General features: G+C 36.8%; 1 protein-coding gene across 18 annotated transcripts in view; it reads right to left on the bottom strand.

The window, feature by feature from the left end:
- The window catches only part of DOCK7 (dedicator of cytokinesis 7), a 233,712-nt gene that overhangs the window by 104,732 nt on the left and 106,503 nt on the right, over positions 1 to 22,477 (bottom strand). For all 18 annotated transcript variants that reach the window (XM_063817185.1, XM_063817188.1, XM_063817192.1 and 15 more), the window contains 4 exons: positions 20,185 to 20,323; positions 18,623 to 18,724; positions 3,001 to 3,087; positions 367 to 598 (listed from right to left, as the gene is read on the bottom strand). In XM_063817185.1, coding sequence (XP_063673255.1) covers positions 367 to 598; positions 3,001 to 3,087; positions 18,623 to 18,724; positions 20,185 to 20,323 — 560 coding nt within the window. The remainder of the gene's footprint in view (positions 1 to 366; positions 599 to 3,000; positions 3,088 to 18,622; positions 18,725 to 20,184; positions 20,324 to 22,477) is intronic.

Genomic DNA, 22,477 nt, shown 5'->3' with positions numbered 1-22,477 from the left:
CTGTAAAATACAACATGATTTACCTGTTTGCCTGTTTTCTTAACTAGTCTGTGAGATGTTAAAGTCAGGAACCATGCCCTGAACAGTGCCTATCAGTGTCAGGTACATAGTAAGTGCTTAATAAATATTTGGTAAATAAATAAATAAATTTGTTTCTATAATTTCAGTATATGCCTATAGAACACATTTTATAAAAACAAAATAAAAGTTATTTTCTGGCATTATAAACAAGTAAATAACATCTTCCACCCCAAATCAAATATAGTCCTCATATACAGCAAATAGAAATCATGTTTTTTTTTTAACAAAATTTAGAAATGTCAAGTTATAAATTTCACGTCTCATCCCCAAACAAAAGTAAATTACCTATTTGGCCAGCAATGACAGGAGGTCTAATAACTAAAAGTATCAGTTTATCTAGCAGAAGATGAAGAAATCGGACCACTGGTTCCAACTGGGATGAATTCAGTGCTGAAATACTGCTCTTCAATTCATTTTCTAAGTTATTTTCCATGATTCGCATGTCCCCAATTCGGACTGGGAACAGGTGTTCATCCAGAGCATTGACCAGAGCAAAAAATTTGTCAAGATAAGGATCCTAAAACAAAGAATAAACAAAAGCACTAAGCACTTATAACTTTATAAATTTCCCAATTCTAAAGGACCACGGACCACAAACATATTACTTGATAACACTAAAAAGTTCAAGTAGGTATACAAACATTGTTTCCAATTAAACAAATCTATTTTCATTTATCATTATAAAATGATCACTTCAAATACTATTAGTTACTTAAGAAAACTACTGATACTAATTAAGATTTTTTTTTTTTTAGTTTTAGTTTGCTTTATTAGTTTGAAGTTCAATTATTGTGGCAGGCATATTAGTAACCTACTTTTGTCCATTATTAATTTATTGTCTTTCAGCTCCAAAGCCTTTGGATATAAGGCAAACTCATCGCCATACCTTATGATACTGGAGTCATTCTTTTACTGGAGACTACCTGCATAGTTCTAAATAAAATCTATATACTACCAACTTTCTTCCTAAAGACAGCATAGAGGTGCTGTATCTTCTTCTTTTCCCCTACCTCACTGTGCAGAAAAGAATTAACATAGTGGGCTTAAGACAGCTATTCTTTGAAAGTCCTGTTTACAAGTTTGGCCTTGGGCTAATCACTGGGAACTTGGATTTCAGGGGGGTTCCCATTGACAGAGATGGCTCACTGTGCCTCAAACGTTTGTGCAAAACAATATGGTATAAGCTGAACACCTACTTTCCTTCTGGGAATCTGGAATTTTGGTACATGTTAGGCAAAGGGTGCCTACGTGACAAGCCCCTAGTAAAAACCCTGGGAATTGAGTCTGTACTGAACTTCTGTGGCAGACAACATTTCACATATGTTGTTTCAACTTGCCCCATGTGATTCCACTGGGAGAGGATTTTTGGAAGCTTATTTCTTGTTTCCTCTGGACTTCACCCCATGAGCCTTTTCCCTTTGTGAATTCTGCTTTCCATTCTTTCACTAAAATAAATCATAGCTCTCAGTATGACTATATGCTGAGTTCCGTAAGTCCTCCTAGCAAATCACTGAACCTGAGATGGCTTTGGGAAGTCCCTCCACACCACCCTTTCCGTGTATAGGTTAGTGAAGCCCTGAATTTCATTTTAAATACTTGCTTCTTCTTCCTCTACATATTCTCCATGGAAAATCACATTTACCAATATAGTTTCAGCTATCACATTTATTCTGTTACCTCCAAACCCAAACTTCAAACTAATTACAACCACCTACAGGACATCTCCATCTGAAGTATATAGGCACTTCAAACTCAACAGGTTCAAAAATAAACTCACAGGCACCATAACTGCTTCCCCTTAGCATGGCCCCAAAAGTATTTCTCTCATGTTCTCTATTTAGGGTAGAAATTACCATCCACCTGGACTCTATGGCATTCAAGGTCCTTCACAATCTATTACCAGCCTTCTATCCTTATGTATCATGATTTCCTACGCACTTTAAACTATTTTCACACCAGGTTACCTGATGGTCCTTAGACTACTGTAACTCTGTACTTGCTACTCATCATCTGAGTTGTCCACTCTCCCTTTCTCTGAGTAGTAAACGGCTACTTATAAATGCAACATCTCAGTGCCTAGCAAAACAGATAACTCTTCCCTCTGTACTTCAAAGAATTTAGTTAATATATGTAACACTGTACTAATTTTATCATACTTTTTACACTTTCCCATATTACACTGTAAGGTTCTTGAAGGAAAAGCTCTTTCCTCAACAGGTAACATCTCTCATCTCACGGAACTTACCATCTAATGTGGGAAAGAAACAATAAACAAATGTGTATGTATGTGTGTTATATACATACACACAAACAGAAAGAGTGACAGAGTCAAAGCGCAACAGAGAAGCTGGGCGTAGGCAGTAATAAGTGCAGGGTAAGATGACATACAGTAATGAGGTTGCTATGTTTTAAAGAGTAACCATGGAAGGCCTCTCTGAGGGGAAGAGAAACTCTAATTCATAAGTCAAATGAATACCAGGAGGAAAAGCATTCCAGGCAGAGAAAGAGGATGTATAAAACCTATCAGAACTTGGTATATTCCAAAAATAAGGAATTTGGAACAAATGATCCCTAAAAACTCTTTCCATTTGAAATACTCAAGTCTATGAGAAATAAAGTGAGCTGATGATGGTTTCTCAATTCTAATTAATTCTGCCATGTACCAGAAACTCAGAAAAAACATGAAGTCAATGACATTTTGAAACAAAAATGTTTGCTTTTGTTGACATTCAATGACATTTTGTTGATTCTTTTTAAAAAAATCTTCTAAATATTGTATGTTTTTAACTGACATATATTCTCATAAATCTGACAGCAATGACAGATTTATGACAGGTAACAAAACTGACATCACAAGTATTAGATATTACGTTCAATTTATTTAAGTGAAATTTGATAATAAAAATTATTAAAACTCACTTGTGTATGGATAGATGAAACAGCAACAACTTCAACATTAAAAACACCTTTGTGATTATCTACCCATTTCATGCCAGGTAGAGGAACCTGTAAGATATTAAATATAATGATCACAGATGCTTAAGTAGATTATGAACTCTGAAAATAAACAAAAATTATAATATCCCAATGAGAAAAATATTGTGAAAATATATTTTTATTCACTGTAAATAAATTAAGAACTTTTATATTTCATTCTTATTTCAAAATCAAGCAATGTTTTCTACAAAAGAACTAAAAGTCTCCAGGAGCAACAAGCATAAAATAATACACACAAAATTTCTATCTTCCCAGAGATATACTCCCTTATATCATTCTAAACCTTCATCTATGTACATATATTTTTATACACATTTGTATATACTTAACACCAAACATTATTTTGAAACCTGTTTTTCATTTATTACATTGTGAATCTCTTTTCATGTCAATAAATTCAAATTTACAATATCATTTTAATGGCCTCTAATATTTCATTTTAAACATTTCTATTATATTTTAATTGGGTCTTAAAATATTTGCAAGCAAAAGCCTGTTGGTTTAAGGATCCAAAAACTTTTTTTTTTTTTTTGAAATAGTCTCGCTCTGTCACCCAGGCCGGAGTGCAGCGGCATGATTTCAGCTCACTGCAATCTCCACCTCCCAGGTTCAAAGGATTCTCCTGCCTCAGCCTCCCGAATAGCTGGGACACGCCCAGCTAATTTTTGTATTTTTAGTAGAGACAGAGTTTCACCATGTTGGCCAGGCTGGCCTTGAACTCTTGACCTCAGGTGATCTGCTTGCCTTGGCCTCCCAAGGTGCTGGGATTACAAGCGTAAACTACCATGCCAGGCCAAAAACATTTTTTCAGAAGTAAATTGCTAGGAATGTCAAAGTTATTTCATAAAAAGTAACTTTTAAAAGTACATAAATTCTCTCTATTCCTCCTGCTAAGTACAGCTAAAAACTCTGAAACCTGACATATAAATGAACATAAAGACTGAAAGGTAGAGAGAAAAAAGATGATAGGCTAGAGATCTCAGGATGCAAGAAACGACAAGGCAGCATTTCCTGGGTTTTACTTTTGCCTCACATATCCTGGACTGAGTGCTAGAGAGGATGGCAACCCAGAAACGCCAAAAGAAGTGGAGAAACAAAGCCCCAAGAAAAGCCTGCTCTCTCTGGCCAAAGACAATAAAATTCCAGCTAGTTACAAGGGAACAAATCTTGGCCCCACTCTCGCCTCCCTACACTGAATGGAGAGCCTAGGCAGCCACCCTTAGCAGCCTGAAATGAGGTACCCCTCTCCCCAACTCATGCTACACACACTGAGGTGCTATCAAAGAAGACAGAGTTGAGAATCTGTCCCTTGCCTGGTGATAACAAGCCCCCAACCAACAGAGGTGACAGTGGAGGCCATGTGGAGCAGTAACAAGGTGCCCCCCTCCCTCACAACCAGGAAGGGGTCAGCAAAGGCCTAGTGGAGAGCCTGAAATTCCACCTTCACCCAGTAACGAGCCCCCTCACTGGATCCACCCTAGAAAGTAAAAGGAGGCAGAGTGGGTAATGTGGACCTTCACCTCTACCTGACAGCAGCACCTCCAGCCCCCACTGCTAAAACAGAATATTTCAGTAAGATCTAGAGTCACATGGTAACTATAATGTCCTGGATGTAATTAAAAATTATTCATCATATCAACTAGGAAACTCTCAACTGAAATGAGAAAAGACAATCATCAGACACCAATACTAAGATGACATAGATGCTAGATAGACCCGACAAGGATTTTAAAGCAGGTATCATCAAAAATGTTTCAAAAAGCAATTATGAATGTCTTTTAAACAAATGAAAAAAGACTCACCAAAACAAACAAAAAAACAGAAAAATACAAGAGATTTCTTTCCTATGGTTTTATCATTTTTTATCATGTATAGAAAATAAAACCAAATAAATTCAAATCCCCATTACCAAATTTCAACACTAATTAGATAAGAAATTCAACATCTATGACAGGATCAAATTCACACACAACAATGTTAACTCCGAATGTAAACGGGCTAAATGCCTCAATTAAAAGACACAGACTGGCAAACTGGATAAAGAGTCAAGACCCATCAGTGTGCTGTATTCAGGAGACCCACCTCATGGCCAAAGGCACACATAGGCTCAAAATAAAGGGATGGAGGAATATTTACCAAGCAAAAAAAAAAAAAAAAAGGCAGGCGTTGTAATCCTAGTCTCTGATAAAACTGACTTTAAACCAACAAAGATCAACAGAGACAAAGAAGGGCATTACATAATGGTAAAGGGATCAATGCAATAACAAGAGCTAACTAACCTAAATATATATGCACCCAATAGAAGAGCACCCAGATTCATAAAGCAAGTTATTAGAGACCTACAAAGACACTTAGACTCCCACACAATAACGGTGGGAGACTTTAACACCCCACTGTCAATATTAGATCAACAACACAGAAAATTAACAAGGGTATTCAGGACCTGAACTCAGCTCTGGACCAAGCGGACCTAATAGACATCTACAGAACTCTCCACAACAAATCAACAGAATATACATTCTTCTCAGCACCTCATCACACTTATTCTAAAATTGACCACATAATTTGAAGTAAAACACTCCTCAGAAAAGGCAAAAGAAAGGAAATCATAACAGTCTCTCAGACCACAGTGCAATCAAATTAGAACTCAGGATTAAGAAACTCACTCAACTACATGGAAACTGAACAACTTGCTCCTGAATGACTACTGGGTAAATAATGAAAGGAAGGCAGAAATAGATGTTCCTTGAAACCAATGAGAACAAAGACACAACGTACCAGAATCTCTGGGACACATTTAAAGCAGTGTGGAGAGGGAAATTTATAGCACTAAATGACCACAAGAGAAAGCAGGAAAGATCTAAAATTGACACCCTAACATCACAATTAAAAGAACTAGAGAAGCAAGAGTAAATAAAGTCAAAAGCTAGCAGAAGACAAGAAATAACTAAGATCAGAGCAGAACTGAAGGAGATAGAGTCATGAAAAACCCTTCAAAAAAATCAATAAATCCAGGAGCTGGTTTTTGGAAAAGATCAACAAAATAGACCACAAGCCAGACTAATAAAGAACAAAAGAGAGATGAATCAAATAGATGCAATAAAAAATGATAAAGGGGATATCACCACTGATCCAACAGAAATACAAAATGCCATCAGGGAATACTATAAACACCTCTATGCAAATAAACTAGAAAATCTAGAAGAAATGAATAAATTCCTGGATAAATACACCCTCCCAAGTCTAAACCAGGAAGAAGTCGAATCCCTGAAGAGACCAATATTCAAGTTCTGAAACTGAGGCAGTAATTAATAGCCTACCAACAAAAAAAGTCCAGGACCAGAAGGATTCATAGCTGAATTCTACCAGAGGTACAAAGAAGAGCTGGTACCATTCCTTCTGAAACTATTCCAAACAACAGAAAAAGAGGGACTCCTCCCTAACTCATTTTATGAGGCCAGCATCATCCTGATACCAAAACCTGGCAGAGACACAACAAAAAAAGAATTTTCTTTTCAAAAGAAAAGAAAATATCCCTGATCAACATCGATGTGAAAATCCTCAATAAAATACTGGCAAACCGAATGCAGCAGCACACCAAAAAGCTTATCCACCACGATCAAGTCAGCTTCATCCCTGGGATGCAAGGTTGGTTCAACATATGCAAATAAATAAACGTAATCCATCACATAAACAGAACCAATGACAAAAACCACATGATTATCTCAATAGATGCAGAGAAGGCCTTCAACAAAATTCAACACCCCTTCATGCTAAAAACTCTCAATAAACTAGGTATTGATGGAACATATCTCAAAATAATAAGAGCTATTTAAGACAAACCCACAGCCAATACCATACTGAATAGGCGAAAACTGGAAGCATCCCCTTTGAAAACTGGCACAAGACAAGGATGCCCTCTCTCACCACTCCTATTCAACACAGTATTGGAAGTTCTGGCTAGGGCAATCAGGCAAAAGAAAGAAATAAACGTATTCAAATAGGAAAAGAGGAAGTCAAATTATCTCTGCAGATGACATGATTGTATTTTTAGAAAACCCCATTGTCTCAGCCCAAAATCTCCTTAAGCTGATAAGCAACTTCAGCAAAGTCTCAGGATACGAAATCAATGTGCAAAAATCACAAGCATTCGTATACACCAATAACAGGCAGAGAGCCAAATCATGAGTGAACTCCCATTCACAATTGCTACAAAGAGAATAAAATACCCAGGAATACAATTTACAAGGGGTATGAAGGACCTCTTCAAGGAGAACTACAAATTACTGCTCAAGGAAATAAGAAAGGACACAAATAAATGGAAAAACATTCCATGCTCATGGATAGGAAGAATCAATATCAGGAAAATGGCCATACTGCCCCAAGTAATTTACAGATTCAATGCCATCCCCATCAAGCTACCATTGACTTTCTTCAGAGAACTGGAAAAACTAAACTTCACATGGAACCAAAAAAGAGCCCACAGAGCCAAGACAATCACAAGCAAAAAGAACAAAGCTGGAGGCATCACACTACCTGACTTCAAACTATACTACGAGGCTACAGTAACCAAAACAGCATGGTACTGGTACCAAAACAGATATATAGACCAAGGAAACAGAACAGAGGCCTCAGAAATAACACCACACATCTACAACCATATGATCTTTGACAAATCTGACAAAAACAAGCAATGGGGAAAGGATTCCCTATTTGATAAATGGTGTTGGGAAAACTGGCTAGTCATATGCAGAACACTGAAACTGGACCCTTCCTTACACCTTAAACAAAAATTAACTCAGGATGGATTAAAAACTTAAACATAAGACCTAACACCATAAAAATCCTAGAAGAAAACCTAGGCAATACCATTCAGGACATAGGCATGAGCAAACACTTCATGTCTAAAACACCAAAAGCAATGGCAACAAAAGCCAAAATTGACAAATGGGATCTAATTAAACTAAAGAGCTTCTGGACGGCAAAAGAAACTATCATCAGAGTGAACAGGCAACCTACAAAATGGGAGAAAATTTTTGCAATCTATCTATCTGACAAAGGGCTAATAACCAGAACTACAAAGAACTTAAATAAATTCACAAGAAAAAAATAAATAATCCCATCAAAAAGTTGGCAAAGGATATGAACAGACACTTCTCAAAAGAAGACATTTATGCAGCTAACAGACACATGAAAAAATGCTCATCATCACTGATCAATAGAGAAATGCAAAATCAAAACCACAATGAGATACCATCTCACACCAGTTAGAATGGCGATCATTAAAAAGTCAGAAAGCAACAGATGCTGGAGAGGATGTGGAGAAACAGGAACACTTTTGCACTGTTGGTGGGAGTGTAAATTAGTTCAACCATTGTGGAAGGCAGTGTGGTGATTCCTCAAGGATCTAGAACTACAAATACTATTTGACCCTGCAATCCCATTACTGGGTATATACCCAAAGAATTATAAATTATTCTACTATAAAGACACATGCACACATATGTTTACTGCGGCACTATTCACAAGAGCAAAGACTTGGAACCAACCCAAATGCCCATCAATGATAGACTGGAGAAAGAAAATGTGGCACATATACACCATGGAATACTATGCAGCCATAAAAAAGGATGAGTTCATGTCCTTTGCAGGGACATGGATGAAACTGGAAACCATCATACTCAGCAAACTAACTCAAGAACAGAAAACCAAACACCACATGTTCTCATTCATAAGTGGGAGCTGAACAATGAGAACACATAGACACAGGGAGGGGAACATCACACACTGGGGCCTGTTGAGGGGTGGAGGGCTAGGGGAGGGACAGCACTAGGAGAAATACCTAATGTAGGTGACAGGTTTATGGGTGCAATAAACCTCCATGGCACATGTATATCTATGTAACAAAACTACACGTTCTGCACATGTACCCCAGAACTTAAAGTATCATAAAAATATATAAATAAAAAGAAATTCAACATCTCTGAGGCAAAAAATAAAGATTCTGAAACATTTTTGAAAAAAAAAAAAAAAAGCCAGCAGAGTAAGTTGAAACCCATCAAAGCAATAAACACTATTAGCTCTTTCAATCTAAAACACTTGTTTTCAGCTTTTAAAAATTTCTTTAAAAATAACAGTTCTCTTCAGTTCTAAAACAAGTGGACCTGATAGATATCTACAGAACTCTCCATCCCAAAACAACAGAATATACAATCTTCTCAGTGTCACATTGCATTTAGTCTAAAACTGATCACATAATTGGAAGTAAAACACTCCTCAGCAAATGCAAAATAACTGAAATAATAACAAACAGTCTCTCAGACCACAGAGAAATTAAATTAGAACTCAAAGAAACTCACTCAAAACCACACAACTACACAGAAATTGCACAATTGCTCCTGAATGACTGTTGGGTAAATAATGAAATTAGGGCAGAAATCAAGAAGTTCTTTGAAACTAATGAGAACAAAAAGACAATGTACCAGAATCTCCGGGATGCAGCTAAAGCAGTGTTAACAGGGAAATTTGTAGCACTAAAATGCCCACATTAAAAAGCTAGAAAGATTTTTTTTTTTTTTTTGAGACAGAGTCTCGCTGTCACCTAGACTGGAGTGCAGTGGCACGATCTCAGCTCACTGCAACCTCTGCCTCCTAGGTTCAAGTGATTCTCCTGCCTCAGTCTCCTGAGTAGCTGGCATTACAGGCACGTGCCATCATGCCAGGCTAATTTTTTTTTTTTTTTTTAAGTAAAGATGAGATTTCACCATGTTGGCCAGGCTGGTCTCAAACTCCTGACCTCAAGTAATCCCCCTGCCACAGCATTCCAACGTGCTTGGATTGCAGGCGTGAGCCACTGTGCCCTGCCTAAAAAAAAAAAAAAAAAAAAAAAAAAAAAAAGCTAGGAAGATCTCAAAGTGAAATCCTAACATCACAACTAAAAGAACTAGAGAACCAACAACAACAACAACAAAAAACCCAAAGCTAGCAGAAGACAAGAAATAACCAAGATCAGAGCAGAAGTGAAGGAAACAGAAACACAAAAAACCCTTCAAAAAATTAACAGATCCAGAAGATTTTTTTTTTGAAAAAAATTAATAAAATAGACTACTAGCTAGATTAATAAAGAAGGAAAAAGAGAAGAATCAAATAGACACAATAAAAAATGATAAAGGGGATACCACCACTGACCCCACAGAAATACAAACGACCATCAGAGAATGTACTACAAACACCTCTCTGCAAGTAAGTTAGAAAATCTAGAAGAAACAGATAAATTCCTGGACATATACATCCTCCCAAGACTGAACCAGGAAGTTGAATCCCTGAATAGACCAATAACAGGTTCTGAAAATGAGGGAGTAATAAATAGCCTACCAACCAAAAAAGCCCAGGATCAGATGGATTTACAGCTGAATTCTACCAGAGATACAAAGAGAGCTGGTACCATTTCCTCTAAAACTATTCCAAACAACTGCAAAGGACTCCTCCCTAACTCATTTTATGAGGTCAGCATCATCCTGATACCAAACCCTGGCAAAGAAAGAACAACAAAAAAAGAAGGCTTCAGGCCAATATCCCTAATGAACATCAATGCAAAAATCCTCAATAAAATACTGGCAAACCAAATCTGGCAGCACATCAAAAAGCTTATCACCATGATCAAGTAGGCTTCAACCCCGAGATGCAAGGCTGGTTCAACACACGCAAATCAATAAACGTAATCTGTCACATAAACAGAACTAAAGACAAAAACCACATTATTACCTCAATAGGCTCAGAAAAGGTCTTTGATAAAATTCAGTATCACTTCATGTAAAAACTCTCAATAAACTAGGTATTGAAGGAACATACCTCAAAATAGTAAGAGCCATTTATGAAAAACCCACAGCCAATATCATACTGAATGGGCAAAAGCTGAAAACATTCCCCTTGAAGACTGGCACGAAACAAGGATGCCCTCTCTCACCACTCTCCCCCCTCCCCCCCCCTTTTTTTTTTGAGACAGAGTCTCACTCACTCTGTCACTCAGGCTAGAGTGCAGTGGTACGATCTCAGCTCACTGCAACCTCCACCTCCTGGGTTCAAGCGATTCTTCCACCTCAGCCTCTCTAGTAGCTGGGATTACAGGCACATGCCACCACCACGTCTGGCTAATTTTTGTATCTTTAGTAGAGACGGGGTTTCACTATGTTGGCCAGGCTGGTCTTGAACTTCTGATCTCAAGTGATTTGCCTGCCTTGGCCTCCTAAAGTGCTGGGATTATAGGCATGGGTCACTGCACCCAGCCACCACTCCTATTCAACATAGTATTAGAAGTTTTGGCCAGGGCAATCAGACAAGAGAAAGAAATAAAGGTATTTAAATAGGATGAGAAGAAGTCAAATTGTCTTGGTTTGCAGATGACATGATCCTCTATCTAGAAAAACCCCACTGTCTCAGCCCAAACGCTTCTTAAGCTGATAAGCAACTTCAGCAAAGTCTCAGGATACAAAATCAATGTGCAAAAATCACAAGCATTCTTATACACCAACAACAGACAAGAAAAGAGTCAAATCATGAATGAACTCCCATTTATAATTGCTACAAAGAGAATGAAATACCCAGGAATACAGCTAACAAGAAAAGTGAAGGACCTCTTCAAGGAGAACTACAAACCACTGCTCAAGGAAATCAGAGAGGACACAAACAAATGGAAAAACATTCCATGCTCATGGATAGGAAGAATCAATATTGTGAAAATGGCCATACTGCCCAAAGTAATTTATACATTCAATGCTATTCCCATATAACCACTGTAGACATTCTTCACAGAACTATTTTAAAAAGCTATTTTAAAATTCACATGGAACCAAAAAAAGGCCCACACAGCCAAGACAATTCTAAACAAAAAGAACAAACCTGGAGGCATCACGCTACCCAACTTCAAACTATACTGAAAGGGTACAATAACCAAAACAGCATGGTGCTAGTACAAAAACAGACACATAGACCAATGGAACAGAATAGAGAACTTAGAAATAAGACCAAACACCTACAACCATCTGATCTTCAACAAACCTGACAAAAACAAGCAATGGGTGAAGGATTCCCTATTTAATAAATGGTGCTGTGAGAACTGGCTAGCCATATGCAGAAAACTGAGACTAGACCCCTTCCTTACACCTTATACAAAAATTAACTCAAGATGATTAAAGACTTAAATGTAAAACCCCAAACTATACAAACCCTAGAAGAAAATCTAGGCAACACCATTCAGGGCACAGGCACAAGCAAAGATTTCATGACAAAAACATCAAAAGCAATTCCAACAAAAGCAAAAATTGACAAATGGGATCTAAATAAACTAAAGAGCTTCTGCACTGCAAAAGAAACTATTATCAGAGTGAACAGACAACCTACACGATAGGAGAAAAATTTTGCAACCTATCCATCTGACAAAGGTGTAATATCCAGAGTCTACAAGGAACTTAAACAAATTTACAAGAAAAAAACAACCCCATTAAACAGTGGGCAAAGGACATGATCAGAAACTTCTCAAAAGAAGACATTCATGTGGCCAACAAACATACGAAAAAAAGCTCAGTATCACTGATCATCAGATAAATGCAAATCAAAACCACAATGAGATACCATCTCACACCACTCAGAATGGCAATTATTATAAAGTCAAGAAACAAAAGATGCTGGTGAAGCTGTAGAGAGATAGGAACACTTTTACACTGTTGATGGGAGGGTAAATTAGTTCAATAATTGTGGAAAACATTGTGGAGATTCCTCAAAGACCTAGAACCAGAAATACCATTCGAACCAGCAATCTCATTACTGGGTATATACCCAAAGGAATAGAAATCATTCTATTATAAAGACACATGCATGTGTATGTTCATTGCAGCACTATTCACAATAGCAAAGACATTGAATCAACCCAAATGCCTATCAATGATAGATTGGATAAAGAAAATGTGGTACATATACACCGTGGAATACTATGCAGCAATAAAAAGAAATGAGATCATGTTCTCTGCAGGAACATGGATGGAGCTGGAAGCCATTATCCTCAACAAACTAATGCAGGAACAGAAAACAAACACTGGATGTTCTCACTCATAAGTGGGAGCTGAACAATAAGAACACATGGACACAGGGAAGGAAACAATACACACTGGGGCCTGTCGTTGGGGGGAGTGTGGGGAAGGGAGAGCATCAGGAAAAATAGCTAATGCATGCTGGGCTTAATACTTAGGTGATGGGTTGATAGGTGCGGCAAATCACCATGGCACATGTTTACCTATGTAACAAACCTGCACATCCTGCACATGTACTCCAGAACTTAAAAATAAATAAAAAATAACAGTTCTCAAAGTCTGGTCTGAGAATCAGCAGCACAAACATTATCTGAAAACTGTTAGACATGTAAATACTCAAGCCCCAACCTAGATCGACTGTCACAAAAACTCGGGAAATAAGGTTCAACAATCAGTGTTACAACAAACCCTCTAGGTAATTTCGATTCATGCTAAAGTGAAAAATGTCTTTTATCTTAAAATATTCTAATAAGCAATGGCAATAGCAATGGTGTAATAGTAGCAAACACTTCCGTAGCACTTTCCAAGTGCCTGGCACTATTCCAAATGCTCTCCATGTTATTATATCATTCAATCATCAATACAACCAATTACTGTAAGTCTTAATTATTCTCATTTTACAGATGAAAAAACTGAGGCACAGAAAGTGTCTTAGTCACCTCAGGCTGCCATAACAAAGTACCATAAACAGGTGACTTAAACAGCAGATATTTATTTTCTCACAGTTCTGGAGACTGAAAGTCTAAGATCAAGGTGCCAGCATGGTCAGTTTCTGGTGAGGGTTCTCACCCTGGGTTGCAGATGGCCACCTTCTTGCTTGTATACCCACACTGGGGGAGAGGGGATGTCAAGCTCTCTGGTCTCTTCTTACAAGGGCACTAATCCAATTATGAAGGCCCCACCCTTATAACCTTGTCTAAACCCAATTCCCTTCCAAAGACTCCATCTCAAAATGCCATCACATTGAGGGTTAGGCTTCAACATATGATTTTTTGGGGGGAAACAATCTGTTCCATAGCAGAGAGATTAAGAAACTTGCCCAGGGTGACACAATTAAGTGTTGGAGCCAGGATTAAAGCCTTAGAAGATTATGCTCTATTGCCGTTCAAAAGCATATAGATTTTTAAAAAAATAACAAAAATCCCTTCATAATCGCACACCTCTTCTGAGAGCTAACTTTGCTAAATTTGGTATATAAATTATTCCTACACAATTACCTACATACAGAGTTGGATTGTGGCTATGTTGTTCAGTAAATAAAACAGAATTAAAAAGAAACAGAGTGTGTATCAGCAGCATGGAGGAGGGAAAGGTTGCAAATTCATGCAGTGAAGAAAGACTTCTTTGAGGAAATGCTGCTGTGTCTACAATTTTAATAAAGAAAAAGACTCAGCTATGTCAAGATCAAGAAAAGAAAAGAGAAAATTCAAAGGGCTGGAGGCAGAAAAAAGCTTGGAAGAAGCTGTCAGTGCAGAGAGAAAGGGATGTAGTAATGATTGTAGACGATGATGCTGGAGAAGTGGAAAAGACCAAATCATTCAGAGATTTGTAGGTCATGTGAAAAAATACTTGGATTATGTCTATGTGCAAGAAAAAGCCAGAGAAATGTTTTATTTGATCATAAGCAATAGAATGAAACCACCTAATTTTAATTTTAAAATTGCTTTATTTTGTGAGAATGGATTTCAAAGAGGTAAGAACTGAATAATATTATAAAGCAGAGAAAGTGAATGAAATAGGAACTACATATAGCAGAAACACTAAATCTTAGTAAAACAATGCCATAAGCTTTTTGTTAAATTCATAAAATAAAGTAAATAATGTCGTATTTTGGCATACAAATACTTCATTTTAAAAGTAATTTTAAAAGGCTTGTTTTCAGGACACTGTGAATATACTTAAGGCTACAGAAATGTACACTTAAAATTAAAATGATAAACTTTATGTTCTATACATTTTTTACCATAATATTTTTATTTATTTATTTATTTTGAAGAGACAGGTTCTTGTTCAGTCACCCAGGCTGGAGTGCAGTGGTGCAATCAAGGTTCACTGTAAACTCGAACTCCTGCTCCCACCTCAGCCTTCCAAAGCACTGGGATTATAGGTATGAGTCACCATGCCAAGCATTTTTACCATAATTTTTAAAAATCCTAATTTTATACAGTTACAAGGAAGAAGAGTATGGAAAAGGGGAGGAGTCAGGAAGTACCTTGGCTGTAAGGAACGGCATTTTGAAGTTATTTTGATATTAGACAATGCCACTGGCCACCCAGAACCCCATGAGTTCAACACAGAAGGCATCAGAGTCTTCTACCTGCCCCTAAATGCCATGTTTCTAATTCAGCCTCTAGATTGGGAGTCATAAGGATCTTTAAGATTCATCACACACGGTACTCTACGGAAAGGAGTGTGAATGCTATGAAGAGAACCCCAATAAATAGAACATCATTAAAGTTTGGAAGGATTATACCACTGAAAATGCTATCATTGTTCTAATAAAAACCATCAAACCTGAAACGATAAATTCTTGCTGGAGAAAACTGTGTCCAGAGGTTGTCATGACTTCACAGACTTTATGACAGAGCCAATCAAGAAAATCATGAAATAAATCGTGGATATGGCAAAAAGGAAAAAAAAAAGTGAGGGGTACAGATTTCCAAGGAGAAACTCACGAGCTCATAGACACCAGACTGGAGGAATTAATAGAAGAAGACTTGATGGAGATGAGTGCTTTTAAACCAGTGCCAGACATTGAGGCAGCAAACATAGAAGAAACAGTGTCAGAAAACAAACTGACATTATACAACATGGCAGAAGGGTTATTCAAGACTGCTTTTGACTTCTTTTAAAACATGGACCCATCTGTGCTAAGGGCACTGAAACTAAAACAAATGAATAAAGATTGGCACCACATAGAAATTTTTTTTTCTTTTTTTTATATTGAGACAGAGTCTCACTCTGTCGCCCAGGCTGGAGTGCAGTGGCACAATCTCGGCTTACTGTCAACTTCTGCCTCCCGGGTTCAAGCGACTCTCATGCCTCAGCCTCACAAGTAGCTGGAATTACAGGTGCCCGCCACCACACCTGGCTAATTTTTTGTATTTTTAGTAAAGAAGGAGTTTTGCCATGTTAGCCCTGATGTTCTTGAACTGCTGACCTCAAGTGATCTGCCCACCTCGGCCTCCCAAAGTGCTGGGATTACAGGCATGAGCCACCACACCTGGCCAGAAACACTTTCTTAAAAGAGATGGGGTCTTGCTATGTTTCCCAGGCTGGAGGGCACTGGCTAGTCAAAGGCACAACCACAGCAAAGTGCAGCCTCGAACTCCAGAACTCGAGTGATCCTCTCAAGAAGCTGGGATTACAGGTGTGCCACTGCATCCTGCTCTGGAAATATTTTTAGAGGAATGAAAAAGCAAAAATGTCAGACAGAAATTATGATGTATTTCTGTAAAGTTACACCAAGTGTGCCTGCTTCCCCTTCCACCTCTTCTGCCTCTGCTACCTCTAAGATAGCAAGACCAATCCCTACTCTTCCTCCTCCTCCTCAGCCTACCCATCATGAAGACAATGAGGATGAAGGCCTTGATGACGATCCACTTCTACTTAGTGATAGTAAATATATTTTCTGTGCCTTATGATTTTCTTAAGAACATTTTCTTTCCTCTATATCACTTTAAGAATATGGTATATAATACATTTAACATACAAAATACATGCTAATTAACTGTTTATGTTACTGGTAAGGCTTTCAGTCAACAGTAAGCTATTATATTAGCAGTTAAGTTTTTAGGGAGTCAAAAGTTATACGTGGATTTTTCAAGTGCATGCTAGGGAGGAGGGATGTCACCCCTTACTGCCATGTTGTTTAAGGGTCAACTGTTTACAAAAGTTTTGGCTCTTAATCAGGTGGCTTATTTCACATATCAAGCAGCTATATTATATGTCTACAGTCAAATCCAAATTATCACCATATTCTTGATCTGTGAGCATATACAGTATGGTAGCTAGAAGAAAATCATGAGTCTCCCTTTAGAAAGCTGAACTTGCACTGCAATTAAGTAAAAACAAATCCTTAACTTCAACAAAAATATATTTTCTTTTAAAACATCTCCTTTGAAACATAATGCTCTCTGACAAATGGCCACCTTTCTATATAACAAAGTCACATGAAAAAGTCATCACTGAAAAGATGTGTCCCTGGAAAAATGAATGAAAGATTGGGAGGAGGGAGAGTCATATTTCTTACTCTACTGTCTTTATTCATTAATCTAATAAATATATACTGAGTGTCTATGATGTGCCAAGTACTGTTCTAAATACTTGTAGACAGCAATGAGCAAGACAGACAAAGTTCCTACCCTCATAGTGTTTATACTCTATAGAGAATAAATAAACAAAAAACATTTTAAATACAAAGTCAATGATAAATGACATGAGGAAAAATAAAGAGATAAAGTGGGAGAGGCTGCTATTTAGAATAATCATAGATGACTTCCTTGGTGAGGTGATATTTGAGTAGAGGTCTGAGTAAAATGAAGAACCAGGCTTTGTGATAGAGCACTGCCAGCAGAGGGAAGAGCAAAGGGCCTGAAATGCAAATGCACTTTTCGTGTGTAAGGAACAGCAGAGGCTCTGTGCTATGTGGCTATCAAAAGTGAGTGACAGAGAACAGTGAGAAATAAGATCAGAGCAATAGCCTTGAATTGTTTTTTAAAAAAAAAATACATAAAAATTTATTTGTGAATACATTTTGAATTGTATTCTGAAAACAAATAGCACCAGGAAAATATTCACAAAACGTATTTTAGAGTAACATTTACCAGCAGTTATATTCAAAATCATTAAGAGACACTGACAACCATTGTGTTTCTCTCAAGAGGAACTTTGGTTTATGAACGGTGGCTATTGATTCTTGATTGAGATTTTTCCAATATTTGTGTTACAAGTCTTTCAAATCCCATATGTAATCATCAAAGTTGCCAATATCTCATGTATTACAGGTTCACAGCTACTTTGTTTTCATTCACATGATCTTCAATTACAAAAAGATTCTAAAAAATTAATTTAAATCTGTTTTCCTTCCTCCAGTCTTTTAGTGAAATGTTAAGTCTACTAAAAACAAAAAAGAAATATTCACTTATTTAAAGAAGTTTCTCAAGTTACAGTATGAAAATTCTCCAAAATGATCTTTTGAGTTTACATTCCATGTATTATTTTGGTTTTAAAATGAGGATATTTAAATTTAAAATGAAATTTAAATTTAAATTTAAAAACAGGATAAAAGCTTTTAAGTTTTACGTAAAAGAATTTTAACCACGGGAGAAAATACTTTTCCTTCATTATCTATAAACTTTAAGTAGAAGAAATGGCAAGAGTTTGCTTGGTAAAAACATCTTTATAGTAAAAAACCCATTTCATTCAATCTGGAGAAAGTCAACACGGGAGACACTGACCTCAGGAGACAGTACAGAATAAGCCTGTGGTGGTTTTTCCAATGAGACTGGCAAGCAAAACTGGCCAGTCTTCAACCGTCCATTCTGAAGCATTGGTATCCACTTTTAAATGAAAAGAAAACAATTTTATTTTAAATATGCTTGCTATAAAAATAATTACTTAGCATGTTTTAAGAACTTGGTACAAGCCAAATTTGTCTCATATCATCAAACATTAAGGGATTTAATTATACAAGTAATAATAATAATAGGCCTTCATAATCCCTCTAAAGAGAAGTTTCCCTAATGAAATTTTATTAAGGAGGATATCACCAAAACATTATTATTACTAACCATGCAATATTAAAATCTGGAGGCAAAAAGTTGGTCTTAGAAAAAAGCCATGAAGTAAATCCATTTTAAAACTGAGATAATCATTTCAATGTAAATAGTGAAAGAAATAATTGATTAGACAGGAATGATAGAAACAAAAAGTATGATCATAAATTTATTTTCTTACAGTTAGAGCAAAACTCATGTCACAAACTGCAAGAGACAAAAATAATGAATCAAATGTTGGCTTTTCTCTTCTGGCTGAAAGCATAATTTTTCTGACAGAACTGTGTTATACCATGACTTCCTTCATCTTAGGTTTATCTTTGCAATTCAACCATAGTAATTTTTTTTTCTTTTTTTTTGAGACAAGGGTCTCACTCCATCACCCAGGCCAGAGTGCAGTGGCATGATCTTGGCTCACTGCAACCTCTGCCTCCCGGGCTCAAGCAATCCTCCCATCTCAGCCTCCCTAGCAGCTGGGATCACAGGTGCACGACACCACGCCTAGCTAATTTTTGTATTTTTGGTAGAGATGGGGTTATCCCAAGCTGGAAAGCATAATTTTGAAAAACACTCAAGGGTTTTAATTTATTCTCCAATAGTCTCTTTTACTTTTTATATAAAATCATTATCTGCTGAAGAGTCTATGAACCTATTATATTTATACTGCATTGTTGGGTATACACCTAATAATCAGGACCAACACCCAAGTGTTTATACGTGTTAGTCAATAAATCAATTAATTACATTAGTTAATTACATTAATGGGCATTTTCTTGTTATAATGGCTCTTCCTAATCAATGCAACTTCATAACTGTGGGGAATCAGACAAGAAATATTTAAATAACAAGAAACAGGCCAGGCGCCATGGCTCACGCCTGTAATCCTAGCACTTTGGGAGGCCGAGGCAGGCAGATCACTTGAAGCCAAGAGTTTGAGACCAACTTGGCAAACATGGTGAAACCCCATCTCTACTAAAAATACAAAAAAATTAGTTGGACACGGTGGCGGGCACCTGTAATCCCAGCTATTCAGGAGGCTGAGGCAGGAGAACTGCTTGAACCCAGGAAACGGAGGTTGCAGTGAGCCAAGATCGCGCCACTGCACTCCAGCCTGGGAGACAGAGACTCTGTCTCAAAAAAAAAAAAAGAAAAGAAACCCACAAATAACCAGAAATATCAATTATATCTTAAATATCACCATTATTTTAGCTCTTTGATCTAAATATTGAACCAAAAGGACTTACTGTATATCCAACTGGTGTTTCAAGAGGAGTATTTTGTTTTTGTTGACAACTAACATGATAAAAAGTAAAAAGCAAGTGATGATGGTCAGTTAAAGTAGCAGGAAGCTTAACCTTGATTTCTTCATGAAAATCAGGAGACCTTCATACAAAAAAAAAAAAAAAATCAACAGTCAGTAATTTGTCCAAAATAAATAATGTATTTGTATATTTGAATAATTTTAAAATTTTAAGATTCATGTTTAATTTTTCCTCTAGTCCAAAATATTTTTCTTTATCCCCAATCTCTAAATAACTAAATCTTACTTCCATATAAGAGAGCTGCCACTGTTTCTGAAATTTCTCATCCCAATTTTCTTAATCGGCTGAGTAATCCTACTATTTAAAAGTTCATTAATAATCACCACCTTGATCCTGAGATCTCCATTAGATTGGAAGCTGCATAAAAGAGGACACTAAGGTAGGGAGTTCTCTATTTATGAGCCAATTCTGATAAACATTACATAAAACATTTTTCCTTCATAGGAGAATGCTTTCATATTAAAACTAATGTTTATCATCCTTTTGTAAAAAAATGGGAAAAAAGGCATCTTTAGACAACTTAATATCAAAATATCACATTGGAGGCCAGGTGTAGTGGCTCACACCTGTAATCCCAGCACTTTGGGAGGCTGTGGCGTCAGGATCACTTGGAGTCAGGAGTTTGAGACCAGTCTGCACAACATAGCCAGACTCATCTCTACAAAAAATTTTAAAAAGTCCTAGCTACTTGGGAGGCCGAGATGAGAGGATCACTTGAGTCCAGGAGTTCAAGGCTGCAGTGAGCTATGATCCTGCCACTGCACTCTGGCCTAGGTGACAGAGTGAGACCAAAAAAAAAAAAAAAAAAAAAAAAAGATCAAGTTTTGCTCTATAGACTGTCTTATATCAACCATCTCATTGTTGAAGAAATAAAAAAAGTTACCTAAATCCTAAATATGGACTAGAATTGACCGCTAAAACAAACAAAAAAACCCAGTAAAATCAGGAAACGCCCACAAACTTCATTTGCCTCAGTTTAGAAGCGCTTCCAGACTCTTAAGAATACATCAAATATCTTGTTTGACCAAACCAATGACACTTTCTTCTCAATATTCACTGAGAATAATCCCAAGAGGGCACTTTGATAGAAAAGCACGGCTGCTATTCATAACAAAAAGGGATAAAACCTTAGCATCCCAACCTTCCATATTCAGTTAGTATCTCTCAGAATTATATTCAACAAAAATGCAACCAAACCATATTGCTCCAACTATCTTTAAAGCGAGGTCTGTCCCACCAATCAGGTTTTCTTCCTTAGATGTTAATAGGTCAAATATCCTTCCATCTCAAATAAGCCTCAAAAACATTAACAGGTATAGACTTGAACACAGGAATATTAAGTAGAACAAGGCTTTTGATAATAAACAAGAAAGATAGCTAATGCTAGCCATCTGAGAACTTGATGACTTCAGTGAAAAAAAATAAGACACTAGGCATCTTATTACTAATCCCACCAATCACCACTGAATTATGAGAAAGTTGAGTTTACCAACAATGTCAGATGGCATAGTCATTTTAATTCCACTAATGCTGAGAACAAAAATAAAGACCTAGCAATAAAATGAGATAATTTTTAGAAATTACTATCTTCCTTATCAATATATTTCTTGGTATTCAGTGTTTTAGTTCACTTCTGTCCTAAAAATCATGTAATGTGAAGACTTTTGTTGAAAATTAAATATCTAAGAGAGCTATTCATTCAATAAGTAGGTTTAATTGCCCACCTTTGGCTAAACATTGCATTACTTTTGTGGTGGTTTTAAAGATGAAGATTAAAAAAAAAACTTCCCTCAAAAAGTAGGCAACAGCAGGAATATAAGTAAGACACATATATATCAATAGCTATGCTATAAAACAGGGGTTGGCAAACTATGGCCTATGAGCTAAAAATAGTTCACTGCCTGGTTTTGTATAGCCTGCAAACTAAGAATGGTTTTTACATTTTTAAATGATTGGGGGTAAAAAAGAATAATATTTCACAACATGTGAAAATAATATGAAATTCAAATTTCAATGTCCATGAATAAAGCTTTATTGGAACACAGCTACACCCATTTACTTGTAACATTACTTACTGCCTATGGCTGTTTTTGCACTATAATGGCATAGATGAATGGCTGCAAGAGAGACCATATAACCACAGGCCTAAAATATATACCATCCAGTCCTTTGTAGAAAATTTTTGCCGACCCCTGGTATACAGCATATAGGGTTA

This window comes from Pan troglodytes, chromosome 1, assembly GCF_028858775.2.
Source record: "Pan troglodytes isolate AG18354 chromosome 1, NHGRI_mPanTro3-v2.0_pri, whole genome shotgun sequence".
NCBI classification, from domain to species: Eukaryota; Metazoa; Chordata; class Mammalia; order Primates; family Hominidae; genus Pan; species Pan troglodytes.
This window is presented reverse-complemented; position numbering and strand designations above follow the sequence as displayed.